This window comes from Loxodonta africana, chromosome 3 (assembly GCF_030014295.1).
Source record: "Loxodonta africana isolate mLoxAfr1 chromosome 3, mLoxAfr1.hap2, whole genome shotgun sequence".
In the NCBI taxonomy this organism is placed as follows: Eukaryota; Metazoa; Chordata; class Mammalia; order Proboscidea; family Elephantidae; genus Loxodonta; species Loxodonta africana.
The window spans coordinates 45,305,492-45,324,910 of record NC_087344.1 but is presented as its reverse complement, the minus strand read 5'-3'; the positions used below and the strand labels follow the sequence as shown (position 1 = coordinate 45,324,910).

At 39.5% G+C, this 19,419-nt stretch overlaps 1 protein-coding gene across 4 annotated transcripts in view; it reads right to left on the bottom strand.

The window, feature by feature from the left end:
- The window catches only part of LOC100662395 (6-phosphogluconate dehydrogenase, decarboxylating), a 216,956-nt gene that overhangs the window by 92,282 nt on the left and 105,255 nt on the right, over window positions 1–19,419 (bottom strand). For all 4 annotated transcript variants that reach the window (XM_064281262.1, XM_064281260.1, XM_064281265.1 and 1 more), the window contains exons 21-29: window positions 17,590–17,683; window positions 16,398–16,546; window positions 13,854–14,032; window positions 13,149–13,286; window positions 6,423–6,541; window positions 3,847–3,932; window positions 3,358–3,487; window positions 3,013–3,175; window positions 435–525 (exon numbers count right to left, since the gene is read on the bottom strand). In XM_064281262.1, the coding sequence (XP_064137332.1) occupies window positions 435–525; window positions 3,013–3,175; window positions 3,358–3,487; window positions 3,847–3,932; window positions 6,423–6,541; window positions 13,149–13,286; window positions 13,854–14,032; window positions 16,398–16,546; window positions 17,590–17,683 (1,149 nt within the window). The remainder of the gene's footprint in view (window positions 1–434; window positions 526–3,012; window positions 3,176–3,357; window positions 3,488–3,846; window positions 3,933–6,422; window positions 6,542–13,148; window positions 13,287–13,853; window positions 14,033–16,397; window positions 16,547–17,589; window positions 17,684–19,419) is intronic.

The window sequence follows — 19,419 nt, the reverse complement described above, 5'->3', positions numbered from 1 at the left end:
TCTACGTTTTTCCTACATTATTTGCAGTTGAACAATGTTAGTATTTTAGGGTTTAAAGGGCAACATGTTAACTTTAACAAAACTCTTATATTAAACATGCTAATTTTTCTAGGGTGGAAACATTAAAAACAACTCACTACATTCAAACTGATGGAAGATTCTACAGGCTGACCAACCCCACACTACTCACTGGGCCCATTGTAGTTCAGATAAAGGCAGCCGGCTGCTGTCCACTGGGGATTACCTCACTGCTCTGGCCACGCCCTCTATTGTCTATTCTCTCCACTCAGCCCCTGAGCAGAGCTGCACCCCTCAGATTATCTTCTGAAAGGAGTCCACACAAGCCTGCGCTTCCTCACACCAGCCACTTCACGGTACCACAAGGCCTCGTAAAACCCTCAATGCATTTGGCAGAAAATGTGTGTGTCACTTACATTCTGCACATGATAAAACCCCAGAGGACTTCCTCTGCCATTGTTTTTGAGGGGTTCGGTGGAAAACGCTTCGTCATGACGATGTAAAAAGCTTAATAAAAAAAAAAACATGTGAATTATGCATTAAACAGTTTCATCATGATCTTTCTTTTTATTATACTTTAAATGAAGGCTTACAGAGCAAATTAATTTCTCATTAAACAGTTAATACACATATTGTTTTGTGACACTGGTTGCCGACCCCACAACATATCAACACTCTCCCCTTCTCGATCTGGGGTTCCCCACTACCAGCTTCCCTGTCCCCTCTTGCCTTCTCATCCTTGCCCCTTGGCTGGTGTGCCCACTTAGATTCATGTTGTTTTATGGGTCGCTATGAGTCGGAATCGACTGACGGCACTGGGTACTGGGTTTGTTTTACGGGCCTTTCTAATCTTTGGCTGATCTTTACAAGGTCTCTGTTTTAAGAGTCCAATATGGATCCTATGGACAGAAGCATCCTACTTACGCAGATTCTTTAATTGAGCTAAGTGTTTTTATATATCCAGCACTGGTGATGCAGTGGTTAAAGTGCTTGGTTACCAACCAAGACGTTGGCAGCTCAAACCTACCAGCCACTCTGTGGATGAAAGATGTGGCAGTCTGCTTCCATAAAGATTTACAGCCTTGGAAACCCTATGGGGCAGTTCTACTCTGTCCTGTAGGGTCACTATGAGTCAGCTTCGACTCAACGGCAGTGGGTTTGCTTTTTTTTTGGTCAAGAACATTTTGTGTATCACTCCACATTTTAGGTTTTGTTTCTAAAATGAGTGGTGTTCCTACAGCACTAAGAACGCATTTCTCCAACAGCAATGAGTTTATTATTTGTACTATTATCGTTACATGCCTGTCCTCTGGCACAGGGCTTGACACACAGAAGATACTATAGAAATGTTTTTTGTGTCAATGAGCTATGTTTATTTATTCTCACGGATAGTGAGATTTTGTTAGTTTTAGATAAAAATAAGTAGGAAATTAAAGAATACCCAACACAAAGATTTACCCCCAGATAGAAATATTCATCAGAAGGACACCCCCCTCCCCACCACCAAAGGAAAAAGGAAAAAGAAACTCTGGAGAGGGAGGTAAGGAATCAAGGTTATGGCCTCCTTGCCTTCCAAACGAACTCACTGAATGGAAGCACAGGGGGTGTACTCTTCCCAGGCACTGCGCACCACTGATGCCACTCGGCAGGCCCTCTGGCGCTCTGTACCACGTGTCCCTTCCCTAGCTTCTTTCTCCTCCTTCTCTCTCTCCTTCCCCTCATCTTACCCACCCCCCAACAATACACTCTACCTGCCAGAGGCACCCATGGGCATTTGTCGACCTCTGATCTACACTCTACTAAACTCTGCCACTGTAAAAAAAAAAAAAAAAAAAGTAGGAGGTACAAATATAGTGATTTCACGGGGGACATGTAAAATCAGTCACACTGCTCTACAGCTGTATCTTCCCTGTACAGAGTTTATAGTTTATAAAAACCCAAGGCTTTAGGTCTCACACATCTTGACCCTTCCTCCAGCTGGAGGTGCTGCCCTCTTTTTTAGATTTTAGGAGAAAGGCCGACATACCATTATTATCACTTCTGATATCAGTTACCGAACAGGTCTTTCCCATAAAATATATCAGTTGCCAGATTAGAAAAAGAGTATTCTAAAAAAATGACTCATCTAGCCAATTCCACCCTACCCTTACTTTGGAGCTGATAGTCAAAACACCTTAAATGGTTGAAATCAATACTGGATGGGTAATATTTCAACAATACTTACAAGTTACAGAAAATTAGTGACTTATTGTATAGTAATCACATTTAATTCAGGACTTGGTTAAAACCTTTAAATAAAAACAATGCTTTATAAACTGCATTAGGACCCCTAGGGAGTCCAGGGTACATTTTGGTGGCACAAGTGGCAAACTGGGCTTTAGGTATGGGATAGGTCAGACTTCATTCTCTTGTACTGCCTTCCTTTCCAGGTAATGAAAGAATATATTGATCTTTAGAGGCAATAAAATTAAAGATTCTCAAAAAAGTATTTTCCCGAGGTGTCTCAGAAGACAGGCCTGGTGATGTGCTTCCAAAAGGTCACAGTCTTAAAAACCCTATGGAGAGTGGTTCTACTCTGACACACATGGGGTCGCTGTAAGTAGCAACTGACTTCACAGCCACTTAAAACACTAGCATTCCAAAGGTGCCACGAATAAGACATTTCAGCATGAAGAGCTCTGAATAGATTAATAGCCTTCTTGGGATCAGGTCCCATTCTGACATAGGAGGACAGTCCACACGGGAACCCCTCTGGCAGAATGTGGGACGCGCTCCTCTCCCACATTAAATAAGCCCTGTTTCATTCTGTCATAGGCTTCCTCTTCTTGTTCCAAACTTGAATGAAAAAAGTATTTTACTTCAGAAGCTGGTAGGCTTTTACCTCTCGGGAGTGCTAATATCTCACAACTGTCAAGCACCATATACCACACAAAGGACCTGAACGTACGTCATCTAGGTTAACAGGTAGGTAGACAGAGCAAAGGGACGGCTTACTTGAACTGGCAAAAGATGTCTGCATACTCTGGGAGGATTCCACTGGCCTGCAACACCGTTACACGGAAAGTGAAGGCACTGCCCAGTTTCAGGTGATTGCCAATCTCTTCAGAAAACCCTTCCATGACCATCTTACCATCCAGCAAAGTGCTTGACTTCAAATCTAAAGAGGGTCAAATGAACACACATATGGTTCGATAATGTACATACTACCTTGCAAAGAGAAGGAAGTTGGGCATTCTTTCCATGACTAGCTGATGAAAGTGACTACTTTTCCTTTCGCAAGGGTCCATGTTTTCCCCTCTGTGAAAATGTCCACACTCAAGGTACATTCTGTCTACGTACCCAAGTCATTCATTCGATTGATTTCTTCTGGGGGAGTGATGACGTCAGAACTCTGACCTTGTCCTTCCACAATTCTCAGCTCCTCCAAGGAAAGACCAGAACGAGTCATTGCAACTGAAGAAAAATCACTCTGAAAACAAGGCAGGGGCAGACATATGATAAAGTAGTGTAACAACATTTTCCCCACTTCTGTTTATTTGCCCAACAAATAATAGTGACTGGAAGATCATGTGGATTAAAAGTTGTCTGAGAAAAAGTGATACAATAAAACACAAATGTTGGTCTTCATCTTTTATAATGACAAGTCTTTATCTTTGTAATTGTTAACGATGTCCCATATTCTAATACACAACTCTGACTGTGGTTTACCACCACATTATTTCTTAGTTCTAAGTACAGGAATTGGTCTCCAATAGTGACAATTCTCCTAATAAGCCCACCTACTTTATTCTTCCACAAGGTTCTTCTTTTTCCTGGAAGGTGTCTCACCTGATTAAAGTACTCGTTATCAAAAGATATCTTAGCTGTTCCTGACTGTCGAATTCCAGAGCCATAATCAGGAGCTTCTTCATCCGCTAAATAGAAAAAATATAAGGACTGAATGAGACTATATACGGGGAGAACGGGAATAACTGTTACTGTATTATAAAATAAACAGCAAAATGTTGGAACTGTACTGTTTGAGAACTTTAAAAATGAGATGAGACACTAGAGAACAAGATCTTCTGCATAAGAAAGAAAGAATGGACCTATGTAGTAAAATTACATGATGCTGCTTCCAGCTCATTTACATTTACCAACCTCCTTTGCTCAAATAAGACTGGTTAGTAAAGAATCAGTTTTGTTTCTGAGGTTGTCCCAATCTCAAACCATTGCTAAATTTAGCGTGCAGGTCTTCACTTCTTCCACAGTACTAAGAACGTTCTGCCTTTAATTGTGCCTTAGGTGACAGTTTACAGCTCAAGTTAATTTCTCATACAAAAACTTATACACGTATTGTTTTGTGACATTGGCTGCAATCCCACACTCCCCCTTTCCACCCCAGGTTCCCTGCATCCATTCGACCGGTTACTGTCCCTTCCCACCTTCTCACCCTGCTTTTGAACGTGAGCTGCCCATTTGGTCTTGTATATCTGACTCAACTAAGAAGCGTGTCCCTCACATATATAGTCCTGTCTAATCTTTGAAGACCAGGCTTTGGGAATGGTTTCAGTTCTGCGTGAACACTGTGTCCAAGGGACATAGTTTCGGAGTTTTCTCCAGTCTTTGTCAGACTGCTAAATCTGATCTTTTTACCTGAATTTGAACTCTGTTCTACATTTTTCTCCTGCTCTGACTGGGACACTCTGTTGTGTTCCCTGTCAGGGTGGTCATTGGTAACCGGGCACCATCTAGTTCTTCTGGTCTCAGGCTGGTTTATGTGGTCCTTTAGTTCTCTGAACCCTATGGTGCAGTTCTACTCTGTCCTGTAGGGTTGCTGTAAGTTGGAATCGACTCGCCGGCAACGGATTTAGTTTTGGTTAGTCCTTTGGGCTAATATTTTCCTTGTGTCTTTGTTCTCTTCGTTCTCCTTTGCTCCAAGTAGGATGGGACTAACTGATGTATCTTAGATGGCCACTTAGAAGCTTTTAGGACCCCAGACTCCACTCACCAAAGTGGGATGTAGAACATTCTCTTAATAAACTTTGTTATGCTAATTGACTTAGATATCTCTCGAAACTATGGTCCCCAGACCCCAGCCCCAGCTACTGTGCCCTTCAAAGTATTTGGATGTATCCAGGAAACGTCTTGGCTTTTGCTTTAGTTCAGCTGTGCTGACTTCCTCCGTATTACGTGCTGTCCTTCCTTTCACTAAAGCTGATCCCTACTTCTCTCTAGTGATTTCCCTTTCCCTTCCCTCCCCTCCCCACCCTCATAACCATCAAAGAATGTTTTTTTCTGTGTTTAACCCTTTTCTTGAGTTCTTACAATAGTGGTCTCATATAATATTTGTCCTTTTTGTAACTAATTGCACTCAGCACAATGCCCTCCGGATTCATCTATGTTGTGAGATGTTTCGAGGGTTCATCATTGTTCTTTATCTTTGCCTAGTATTCCATTGTGTGTACGTAACAATTTTTTTTCCGTTCATCTGTTGATGGGCATTTGGGTTGTTTCCATCTTTTTGCTATTGTGAATAATGCTGCAATGAACACAGGTGTGTATATGTCTATTCGTGTGATGGCTCTTATTTCTCTCAGGTATGTTCCTAGGAGTGGGGTTGCTGGATCTTACGGTAGTTCTATTTCTGGTTTTTCAGGAAGCAACAAATCGTTTTCCAAAGTGGTTGTACCATTTTACATTCCCACCAGCAGTGCATAAGAGTTCCAATCTCCCCACAACCTCTCCAACATTTGTTATTTTGTGTTTTTTGGATTAGTGCCAGCCGTGTTGGGATGAGATGGTATCTCACTGTAATTTTGATGTGCATTTCTCTAACAGCTAATGATCGTGAGCATTTCCTCAGATGTCTGTTAGCCACCTCGATGTCTTCTTTGGTGAAGTGTCTGTTCATATCCTTTGCCCATTTTTTAACTGGATTATTTGTCTTTTTTGTTGTCGAGGTGTTACAGTATCTTGTAGATTTTAGAGGTTAGACCCTTACCAAATATCAGTACCTTGATCACGTGTTACAAAATAGCAGTCGAAGAATAAAAATGTCTACTCGAAGTACCTTGTCAGAAATTAGGCAAGAAAACGCCCTGAAAATCCTTTGTTACTTCTAAAGCTGTTAAGAGTCATTACACAAAATGCAAGTGACTTTTACAAAATTGATACAGGGGTTGTTCTTGCTTTGTGTTAAAGAAAATCCCTCTATCCTAGTATTCCAAAAGAGCAGTAGCCTGGACTACAGTCTATTTATGATACCTGGGAATAACAGCTGGAAAGGACGCAATAAAAGCTTTTTCCAAGATACAAAACCCCCCACAGTTTGTACCTGTAATGAGTGAAGCTCATTCAGAACTGGCCTGCTTTGTCTCTAGGCAAAGGATCCACAGCTCTGGTTTCTGAAGAGGGTCACCTACCTGCAATGGCCTGTACAGCCACACGCAGAAATCCCCGCACTTCACCCTTCTCACTGACAATGGCCACCCTGTGGATCAGGGGCACTGGATACAGCAGATTGCTCAGGTAAACAAATGCCCTGGAGATAGAATCCGGGAGACAAACATCAGAGCATCCTACATAGAGAAGCTGGCTTTCAGGTTCACTGAGAATATCTTCATGAAACTGTGGGCTGGCTCCTGGGCTTTGTCTTAAGATATCCTCTCTGTTCTGCACTCTCAGGTTGCCTCAACTTACTTCTTCAGGACAGATAATACGTAAACAAATGCCAATGCCTGACAAAGCAGTTGACAAAGACCAACTTACACCAAATTACTCTCTATAAAAATTACTACTTTAGGTAGAAGAGTAACAATTGGAAGTAGACTTTCAAGATACTGCTTTAAAAAGACTGCTGGTGGAGGGGAGGGAAGGGAGAAAGGGAATCTACTAAAGAACTTAACCATTTAAGGTAAGGAATTATAAAGAGGTTCTGATTTGTTTTGTTTTTTCCCCAACAGATAAAACAGAAGTCACGAGACAAAAAATACAGGGAACTATAACTGGAATACAGTTAACAACTCTAAAACAGATTACATGCCACAGCATTATGAGTCTTTATTTTTACTCTAAGAAATGACTATTAGCTTCAGGCAGGGTGACTGACATGGTAAGGAAAACAGACACATATGGGCAGAGGGGCTAAGCAGCCAGAAATTGCCGAGTAGCGAGTTTAGAGGAGACTGAAACAGCATGCAGATAAATGCTAAGGGAAAAGAGAGCTGTTCTCTAAAGGGTTTGCTTTTGCCCCTAGAGGCCCAAACCTAGTTCAGAAATACAAAACTAAAACATAAGTTACAGATCTAACATTTTATATTTCAAATGAACTATCAGTGTCCTTCCTATCACATTTGCACGTTTTTCCTTCTCTATTTTGTAGCTATTGATTTAAAAAAAAAAAAACAATAAAAACTGGTGACTGCAAAGCTTAAGACTGTTCATTATAATCAGTAGATGGGAAATGGGATCTAGTTCCCACTGTTACTCCTGTCTCCCCACTTGGTATATGCTGATCTTTGAACACAAGACAAAAGACAAAGAACAAACACTGGCATCAAGAACTCACACGTAACTTAACGTGACACACATGCCTGTCTGTTGCTTTTCCTGCTCTGAAATCTGTATTTGGGATTTTAACTCCAAGTAATGAAAACAATTCTGAAAATAGGCAAAACACATCGCAGAAAAAAACAGATGTTAATAAAACTTTAAAAGCATAAATGAAATATGAATGAAAAGTACAAAAAAAAAAAACAGCAAGTGAACATTAAAGCAGAAAAAATGATGTCTACTTCCCTTTCAGTCTGCTCCAAAGGGTGGGCAATGCTAAGAAACGGAGGGTTAAAACTTTGTGGTACAAAAATAAGGAAATAAAGCACCTTCTAAAAAGGATTACAAAGAAGACTATCAAATATCAAACGTCGATTTCTGTCACAGAGGTTAAAAGACTAAGAATTTGGCATAAGGTACCAAACAGATAATTTCACTTCCAAAGTTGATACACACAAAGACTCCCACATCTCTTAGGACACTCCAGCCAGACTTGCCATTTTCAGTACCTTGGTGACTACAAAGCCACCGCACATGCTTGTCCCAGCCTAGAGTTCTTCTTGCACTCTACTGCCCACATCTTCAGCTCTCATTTCAAATACCAGTGTTGTATGTTCCCAGCAATACACGTGACTCTCTCATCATTGCTATAATTTACATTTACTTGTGCGATTATTTAATTTATATCTGTATGTAAGTTTAAGGAGAGAAACAGTGTCTGGTTTTGCTTGCCACTGTCTACAGAAGGCTTGGCGTATGGTAGATATACTCAGAAGGTATCTGGTGAGTGACTGAACACACACATCCATAAGGAAACAGGAAAATGATTTGTCCTCTGTCTTTAGGAAGACAAGGAAGATTTTCCAGAAAAACGGGTTACACCAGAGGCCCAGAATCAAAGCCATCCAACCTTGCACTACATTTTTCAAAACGACACTTGTGATGAATATTAACTATATGGAACTTGCTTCGATTCCTAAGTACACTTAATATGTTACCTTAAAAATAGCTCTTCAAAAACAGTAACCATTGTTTTTTTAAGAATGTTTGCTACTTAAAGGTACTGAGCATCATGATTCACACATACACATTATAATAAAGTGCTGTTTAAGCACACATTATAGACGAGAATCTCCTTTCTGCTGATGGCAATGGCAAATCCAAATGTGAAAGTACAGAATCTGACACAGTGTATTCTTGTAGATTTCTCTTTTTAGAAAAGAGAATTCTGCAATCCTATGGTAGCAGCAGGGCCCACTGACTAGCACTGTGACTACACAATTGCACAATCACGAGGCAGTTGCTAGTCTTATTATCAGAATATAGTCCGTAGCCCCAACCCATGCTGTATAAAGATATCCTTCCAAAGCTTTTTAAACTGGAAGACTCCTGAGAGTCCTCATGTCTTGGCCTAGCAGACTGAAGGAGAACAGGGATGAGAAGAGAAAATGCAAAAGATGTATTAGCAGAAAGGCCTAAGTCTGTGAAGTTACATCAAAAAGGGAAACAAATTTTATCAACATAAAGAGAAGAAAAATCAGCATAATTATGGTGATAGTTACAGAAAGTGTCAGTTCATCAGGTGCTTATAGAGGTCACAAAATAACCTTTTTTTTTGCCCGTTTTAACCCATAAGAGTAGATTAAAGTTAACATTTCTTCCCAAATTATGATGGATGGTTCAGAACATCCCAGCATGCCATAAGAGAATAGCTAAAGGGACAAGCTCTTTTATTTTTCATAAAAAGATTCACCAGAGGCAGCCAAGGCCCAAAACCAGAACGTACAAATCGAATTTCACAAGAAACTGGGAAATTTTACAAGTGAATTAGATTCGCAGTTATGTGCCAATAGGGGAAATCCAATCCTGTGAATCAAAAAGGCAGGAAAAAATTTACTCCTTTTACACACATTATGACTACCACACAACCGGGTGATGTTGCACTGTTATTAGGAATTTTGTTTGTACACGAGAAATGTATCAAGGGCAAAAATGCGGAAGGGAGAGCTGTCCTTCACTTTACTGAGTGCTGTGACTTCACTTCTTCCCCCAAGCTCTTTCTTGCAAGGCAGAGTTAGTTCCAGAATCTGGGAACCTGAACTAATGGAAAAGGTCAATTCATGAGCCAGAGCTCCAAAAGTATTTTATCTAAAAATCAAAGTTATTGCATTACACCTAAACTTACTTAGCTCTAATATGATCAAAATGAATACAGCCAGAAAATTTAAACTAGAAGAAAAACAGTACATAGATCTTAAGAGCCAGTGAATTTCCTCAGTAAGTGAGATTTTAAGTTTTCCGTACAACTGACTCAATATAAACGCTTCTGAATAGAAGCCTAAACCAGGGTGTTCTTTTTGCCAGTATAGACAACAGAATCTGAAAGATGAAAGAAATCTTTAAGGCTCTTTTTTTTCCTCTATGTAACTCTGCATTTTACACTTAAGAAGCCAAGAGGCCCCAGTTTAAGTTGCTTGTCCTAAGTCAGTAACAACATTCTGACATGCTACAACAAAGCCTAGGAATCGAGGCTCCTCCTGACAATGAGGTCAACGTTCTCTGCATCATACTATGTAAGATGAAGCTACCAGCTCCTCAGTGTGTGACGGTGTAGGACACAAATAAGAAGCTTTAGAAGCTGTGTAACTGGCACCATGACAAAGCAGATTATGGCCAGAAGAATAGGATGGAAATGTGCTGAGGTCATAAAATAAAGAAGGTATTATTGTCCCATACATGTGTGCAGAGAACTACTTTCCTCAATTAATATTAAAAAAAATCCACAAGCAAATTGATTCTAAGCATCTACTCCTGGTGATACGCCAACAGAAAAAATACTCATGGCTATATAATCCCTTTATGCTTATTCAGGGAAAAACTGAATTATAAAAGCCCCTTTGCCACTGTAAAATCCAGAGACTGTCTAATACTATGACCCATAATTGTAATTGAGGCTTGTTTTTCTATCAAGAAGCTTTTCTTCTTTCCCTTTCCATTTAAGTGATCATCTCCTACATTATTAAGTTCCAACCAGGTGACCAACACCACACTAGGAGCTAAATTTTAAACCTTAAACCTCGGCCAGGTCAGAAGTCTCACTGCACTTTATTTTTAGACAACTGGTGCTTGTCCATTTAACACTGACATATTCCCTTATTTTTAAAGAGTTCAACCACATGTGTTCTAATATACCATTAAAATTAAGGGTAATACCTTAGAACCCGGACAAACTTTTCAGTTAACGCAGTGAGTGCTGTACTGTTGAACTTGTAACTAAAACTACTTCGGCATGAAGACTGGATGTAGACAAAGACACCAGCATTAGGAACATGTGCATAGAGAGTTCTGGCTCACTGACAGATGGATGCACAAACTGAGAGCCAGAGACAATGCTTCAGTTTGGTGAGCTAAACTCAACACAAAGCAGTTTCATGTAGTGCTAAACAAATATCCATTGTTCAAAGTGTCAATAGATACTTTTCTGTGATTCATCATTCTAAAGCCTGTAGGTAGTATGTTCACAGAAGCCAAAGACCTGTAGATAGGTTCAGTGAAACTGGCCAAAGAAAGGAATCCATTTAGTCAAAGGTGAAACCTGACCTTCCTGATTTTTTTTAGGAATCAGTAGACTAAGCAAAAAAATAAACCCAACCCTAATCCTGATTCCACTTCTGTCCTCTTGATTCCTACTAATGCCATGAATCCTCATCCCAGCCCTAGCCTTGCTCTGCTCTTTTTCACCCCGTATGCTTCCTTACTCACACTCCTCTAAAGAGAAAACACCTAGATCACAATGCCATTCTTTGGACCCATTACGCTTTACTCTAAGATTTAATTAATTTCTCCTTTGAGGTTCTTCCCTCAGAACAAAATTACTGGACAACTTAACACAAGGGGTCCTCCACTGTAGTGAAGTTGTGCTATGTTGCTGCAAGCTGTACTGAGTAGACTGAGGTCTCTCTCCAGCCAGAGCAGCATTTATAGAGCGTGACTCATTGGACTGAGTGTTCACAAACTGAATTGGCTAAACCAAGATTACCCAAAATTGCACAAAGAGGCCTTTACAGCAAGAGCTGGTCCCTTTTCGCCTTTCTCACAATAACCTCACCAACCTTCCCACTAAAATGAACCAGGGGGATCGGTCGTAAAACGGGTCGTGCCCGTCACTGAAGAGGTCTGATCCCTCCTCCGTCCCTGCGTCAGAGCCGGTGTCATCCACGAATGCCTCATCGTCAAAGTCCTCCACCTCATCTTGCTGCTCGTCAGCCAGCTCAGTGATGTCGGAATCGGCCGTGGAAAAAGTGGGGGAGGGTGTGCGGTCGGCAAGGCGCTCATTCACACAGCCGTGGAAAATGGGGGAGCTAGACACCAGGTAACACGATGACGAGTCACACAGCCAGGGAGAGAGGAATAGTTGGTTAAACAGAAGCTATGGGTGCCAACAGGACAGAACCCACTGAGGAATCAACACAATAAAAGCAAGTGGAAAAGCAAAAGGATAAAATCAGCATAAATCATCTGGATCAGGTGAAAAGAAACAAGGGCAGGCTGATCAAGTTATGCAAGGACTGATCCTTAGAATAAGAAAAGCAAAGGAAACACGTAAGTAGAATATTTCAAGTAAATATTGTGCTGCAAAATGTTTATATTCTCCAGACCACACAAAAGATCAGCATCCAGGCCTCAAAGGAGCCACTCGACACAAAGGAGAAACGACAAGGATTTAAAATCTTTTCTTAAATTCTCAAATCATCCTGGAGCAGAAAACCAAATGGATGAAATGATATCCCAAAGCAGGTACACCCCTTGCTTGGGTAAGACAAGTTTGGCCAATTCACTTCTTTAAAAGCTACTCTACTACCAGGGGGAGAAGGAAGGAGGAGATACTTCATTTCTAAGAAATGAAGTATATAACTTCAGCTCCTCCTTTTTACCTAATTCATTTAAAAACTCTCAGAGAGCTTTTGTGATTGAAAAACAATTCAAATTCTGAAATCATTAAGCTCTAAACTTTATATTTCCCTGCTTTTATAATTCTAAATCTCTAAGAACTTGATTCAATAAAGACTCACATAGGCACTATTTGTCTTCATTAAATACTGAAAATAATGTATACACAAAAGAGGTTCAAACGGACTACCAAGGTGTACAGTTAATTCATCTGTGGCAAAGACTAAAGTGAGATCAATTGCTTAAAAAAAAAGTGAGGACAAATCAGATCACAGGCAGACCGCAGTCTGGTAAGTCATACTATGGTTTTAAACGGCACAGAATACAGACCCAGCTTTTCTTTTTCTTTGTAAATGTATCTTGTTCAACTGCAAGACATTTCATGTATGAGCTGAGAGGCAGGAAGACTGTCAAGTACTTTGGTTGAAAGTTTGATACTCAAAACAAATATGCATGTTGAACAGAACTGAAGGGAAATAAACTGAACAACACAGTGGTTGTATACGAGTGGTTAAGATGACAGAGGGGGTTTTTTACACTCTTTTTTTAAAACAAATTTTTTCTATAATGTCTGCTGGGGTTTTAAACAATTAAAATTACACTAGTCATTATTTTAAAAAGAAAACAGAGAGAAAATCATCACATACCTTCCTACAAGTTTGAACCAATGGAACCGATCATAAAATGGATCATTGCCAGTCATAGGGGTTTCACTCTCATCTTGGGCATTGGAGGCCATCTCCCCTGCCCTGTCATACATCTCTCGCATCAAATCCAGCCTCTGCCTGTATAAACATAAAGCAATGGATTAATATGAGACTGCATTAAAATTATGCTTTGGAAGCATCTTCCATGCAAGATTAAAAAAACAAAAAACTTGCTCCTACCATTTAATGTTATTAAAGAAGAATGAAGGCAGAAAGTGCAGAGACCAAAACACTCAGTATTCAAAGTGTCTGAGTGTAGAAACAAGTCACCAAAAGTCAAGAATAGCCACCTAACCTCTTTTGAATAGAAAGAGAAATGCAGTTCAATCGTGTATGACCTCTCGAATATACTGAAATAGCAGAAAAAAAAATCTCATCACGCTAAATGCAAAGGAAGCTGGAGCGTAACTTTCCTGTTTATTACTGGTCATCACGAGATCCTGGTCAGAAAAGATGACTAATTACTAGATCTTAGAAATGGGTATCATGAAATAGGAACATTAAAAGAAAATAGATGGATAGTAATATCATTGGCCAGAAACAAACATTTAGAAAGCAAAGAAAAGCAACGGTGTCTTCAAAGAGGAGAGTTTGAGGGAAGTCATTTGAGCGATTCATTAGTAAGCATGAATAACATTCTCATACTTGAGTTTCTCCAGAGACCAATAATGTGTTGCTCCGTTCTTCAGATCCTGGACCTCTACTGCTACCACCGTACGAGGGAAAGGTCTATCTTCAAGAGTTTTCTCCACCTCAGTGGGAAGTAACTCAGGAGGCAACGGGGAGTACAGTGTGTCGGTCAACAGAACAAACTGAAACTGTACCTAAATGGAAAAAATAAACCACCAATCAAAAAATGGTCTTTTTGTTTACAGCAAAAAGGCCTCAGAGATAAGGCGATATAATCGTGCTCAGTGAGGAAGAAGTAAAACACAAAGTATGTACTCAACAAATAGTATACGACTAAGTGAAGAAAAAAAAAAAGGGCCACTTGCATATTAATCACAGGGAATAATTCTAATTTTAAACCATGCTACTTACAGCCTTTTATTCCCAGCCCAACACAATGTTATGGCATAGACTAAAATTTCAACCATTATATTTTGGTTTGCTGAATGAGGACTTTCACAGAACGTATCCAAGAAACCAGAAGATGGACTCAAGAGTGCATCTCTAGTTCCTCACTAACAAGAGAGGATGGAAAAGTGTCAAGATTTTCAATTCTAAATTCAGAGGACTACAACAACTACCCTTAAGGCTGTTTACTTTATGGTAAGCGCCTTGCATAAATCATGTCATTTATTTCTTGCTATACCCTAAATTTTCACCAACAAATAATAATTAAAGGATGGGTACAGCAGTTAGGAAGAAAAAAAAAAAAAAAGACATACTCTCTGCCTTCATTTAGTCTACACAAGGATGGGTGCAGCTAATAAATAATTACAAAATGAGAAGGGCTACCAAAGTTATGAATATAGAGCTTCCTAGGGAATAACTGGAAACCCTGGTGGCATAATGGTTAAGTGCTACAGCTGCTAACCAAAGGGTCCGCAGTTCGAATCCGAGAGAATAACCGAGAAGTTGGTGGTTCGAACCCACCCAGTGGTGCCTTGGAAGACAGTCCTGGTGGTCTGCTTCAGAAAAGTCAAAGCTTTGAAAACCCTATGGAGCAGTTCAATGCTGCTCACATGGGCTCACCGTGAGTCAGAATCAACTCAATGGCAACTAACAACAATAACAATGACTTGGGGAGATCTATTTAGAGTAGAGAAGCTACCAATAAAGAAGACATCGTCATTTTAAAGAAATGGAATACACAGCACTAGAGAAGATAATGAATTTTCTGTGCTCTTACCTAGTACATAATATTGCCTCCTGCTACAATCTCAGTATTCAAGAGACTGTTCCAGAAGAATCTAAAATTCTGTGTGAAATCTTGATAATAATTACACAGAAAGATAACATTTATTGCCTTTTACCATGTCTAGGCACTATTTTAAGGAGCTCTGGTGGTGCAATGGTTAAACACTTAACTACTAAGTGAAAGGTCAGTGGTTCGAACCCACAAGTGGCTCCGCAGGAGAAAAGACCAGGCAATCTGTTTCCATAAAGATCACAGCCTGGGTAACCCTATGGGACAGTTCTACTCTGTCCTATAGGGTCGCTAAGAGTCAGAATTGACTTGATTGCACATACTACCACCAGCAGGCACTATCTTAAGTGCCTGACATGTATCAACTCTTTTACTGTTCATCAAACCCCAGGGTAGTAGGTGCTGCCATCACCCCCATTTTGTAGATCAAGGAACAGAGGCTTAGGGGTTTTGGGGCCAGCATGTCTAATAAAGCCGGGATTGGAACTTGGTCAGTTTGGGGGCAGAGCTTATGTGCCTGTGCACTAAACGATACTGTCTCTCAGCATCTAGAAGAGGAGTAAGACTCATGGGAGAAGGGCACACAGGGCTTAGAGATACAAACTTAAGGTAGAAAACTAAAAGAAAATCGAGGTTTTTCAGAAACCCAAGCCAAGCATTTTTCTACTGATATGTTTCTCTAGCACTTGTCAGTAATAGTCTCCTCATTTATAAAATAAGAAAACATCTGCTATTTTTTATTTCATTCAAGAAAAAATTTAATTAGTACCTACCATGTTCCAGGTGTGGCGCTGGTGGTGCAGTGGTTAAGAGCTCAGCTGCTAACCAAATGGTTAGCAGTTCGAATCTACCAGCTGCTCCTTGGAAACCCTACAGGGCAGTTCTACTCTGCCCTGTAGGGCCACTATGAGTCAGAATCAACCCATTGGCAATGGGTTTAGTTTCTGGTATGTTCCAGGCAAGGAGCCCTGATGGTGCAACAGTTCAGCACTCGGCTGCTAACTGAAAGGTTGGTGCTTCGAACCCACTTAGCAGCTTCATGGGAAAAGACCTGCCGATCTGCTCCTGTAAAGATTATAGCCTAGAAAACCCTATGAGGCAGTTGTACTCTGTCACATGGGGTCACTATGAGTCAGAATCGATTCAACAGCATCTAACAACATGTTTCAGGCACATGTTTTAAGTAAAGGCACATATAAATCTGTTTCACAGCGTAACGCAGCTGTGTTCACCCAAGGGACAAGTTAGTCCAAGATGAACCCACATTGGGCTCAGCTTCGCCTCTAGATTGTCTGTGTTCTCACTACCCTCCATACCTTCTTCTTCAATTCCACACTGATGGCACTGGCCTCCTTCAGATAAACAGCATTGCCCCAGAGTAAGTCCCTTAATGAAGTGAACTGGTGAGACTTCCATTTCCGGAAGGCCCACTGGGCCAACTCAAATTCATGCTGTGTCCAAGGAACTGAAAGAGCAAAGGAAGCACATTTAATGGTGATCTCACAACTATGCAGAAACTACACTCTTCCTCTACCTTCTCTCTCCTATCAAATTATTTTCCGATTTTTTTCCATTCAGCTGCTTTTGCTGTTGTTTTCTTTTTAAAAGCTTACTAAATTCTTTTGATATTATGAAAGCAGTTTACACATTTCAGGAAAACTAAAAAAAAAAAAAAAAACTATTTAAAACAATACATCAAGGAAATAGATTTCGCTTCCCTTTTTTTTTTAAAGATATATTTCTAATGTGGCTTATAATAAAGAAAATATTCCTGGTATGTTGTATAACTTCATACTTTTTTCTTTCTACTAAAGGGGGAAAAGAGGCTAACGGAAAAGGAGTCATATTTCACTTAGGTATTTAAAAATAAAGAATTTACTAAATTAAGAGGTCTTTCAAAGTTAACACAAAACCTTGAAGTGACTAAGAGTATGAGTGGAGGTAGGACGAATGTTCAATACTCTATTATGCATCAGTAACTAACAATGAAAACCCTTATTCAGCTGAGAAATTCTGGAAAACTTAAGGCATGCAGGCATGACTGAACAACAATGTGATTAGAAATCTGCTAGAGATGGCTTCAAAGTACACTGAAATACCCCAAAGTCCTAGTTGGGAAATCCCTGACATAGACCATAACCCAGAAAGAAGAAGGTCTTAACAAAGATTAAACTCTACGTTTATCTGTAACAGATATGTGAAATTCATACATATGGTAATCTGTGGCAGTATAAGTAAACTGTCCAAGAGATTTATAGTGATGTTTATAAGGATGGAGCTTGTGCTCATCCTTGGAGTTGAAATACTATCAACACCACCCCCACCTCATAGAACAGAGCCTGTGTTCTCAGCATTGAGCATCTTTCAAATAATCTTTAAATTGACTTGGTAAAATATCAATAAATGGTAGAGCCAACTATGAGGAATCCAGGTTTGATCACAAAGGACTAATTTAATAATGCAGATTCTAAAGGTATACACAGCAAAGTTTTAGTCTCTAGAGTTCACCTTCCTCCTCCTCTTCTTCCTCTTCAGTTGTTTCTGCAGTGAGGGATCGAGTCTCAACTTGCTTCTGCAAGGCCTGCAATTTACTCTCATAATCCTGGATGAAAAGAAAGGAGACAACATGTAGGAGAGACAGGAAGTGAGAGGGAAGAAAAAGAATATTGGGAGAAGTAAAAAAAGCAAAGGAAAGAGGAGAGACAGGGGTGGGAAACAGTAATAAAGGCACAGAAATGTAGAGAAATGCTTTGGAAAAAAACCACAAAGCACACAAGATAGTCTATAAAGGGAAACACTAAAAATCTAACTGCAGTTTCTCTCCTTCTACTTCCTTAAAAACACAAAAAAGTTCTTTATTTGGAACTGGGGTAGAAGAAAGGGGGAATTTTGAGGTGAAAAACACATGTGCCCCTTAAATGCTAAAACATACTTAGGCAAATAGCTTACACATCAGGGTATTCAACAGAAAAATAATACTGGAAAAGATGAAGTTCACCAGTATCGCCAACAGTCCCAATTATCTAACTGTCTTGATGGAAAAAATCAGGATTTTAAATATTAAAACTTTCTATGGGTGAAAAAGCACTATTTTTGCAGCTACAAGACTTTAGCCTTCAGGTAACTGAAAGCTCACAATAGTATTAGCATTAAAATAATTTATAGATTACATCTAGTTATTCAATAAAGATACCTTATTTTAAAACATGCTATTATAATACAAAATATAAAATAATAATACGAATCAGATTTATCCTTCACTTTTCAATCTACTCCATACATTCTCCTTGAAGGCATTATCACCCCCCAAGGGGGCCAAAAAATGGTTTTTGGAGGATGAAAAAAAAATCTTACTCTTTTTATGTATAAAACACAGATATACATATGGTATGTAAACAGATACATAGTATAGCTGTGGTATTAAAATTTCATGGTGCGGGAAGATTAGGAAAATATGTCTGAAAGGATTCCTGGGTATGGTGGGTTGATAAGAAAGTTGAGAAACGCTGATCTACTCTAGTGGAATTTAAGACACTGCACTGTCATGTATTCAATTTTGAGAAGTTGAGTAAAAAAAGAAAGTAATCAGAAAACTCTTAAAGAGCTTTCTTAGAATAGAGGGGAAATGAAGGAAGAATTTAAAAAATTGTCCAAAGCGCAACTATCTCCTTTAAAAAAAAAAAGAAAATTAGGTCATTTTCCATAGTGAATGGTCTAAATATAAGCATGTTAACTGTATTTATATTTCTATTTAAATATGTATGATTTACATATAAGAAAAAAACAACATACATAACCTAAAATAATGTAGAAATGAATACATCTTAATAGACACAAGTCTGGAGAGAGGCTGGGAATAGTTGCTTAATTTATTCAACTTGATAATGTATGTAAGAAAATGAACGTTGAACCAGATTTACATTAATCTTTTTCTTAGAATAAATGTCAACATGTTCTGAGGGAAGAATCATTTAATGAATTTTAATGAAAATAAAACAAGTAGGAGTAAGAAAAGAGAACTTCACATAATGAATACCAAATCACAGCATAAACACAGCATTTTAAAATATACTGCCTGGATTTTCTGCTTTCTTTGGTTCCTAAGGAGTGACCCAATTACGGGCTGTCATGAAACAGAGGGTTGAGGTATGACCATGTATTCTATTTTCAAGCAGAGCCCTCCAAGTCACAAATCAAATATTTTATGCGTTAACAAGCACCATTGAAAGCCTCCGTAGCAAACTCCATCACAAAAGGAGCTCCCAAAAGCAGTGGTGAGAAGGATGCAAATATTCTCTGAGGCTCTGGTCCTTTAATCTCACAAAGGAAGCTTTCTCT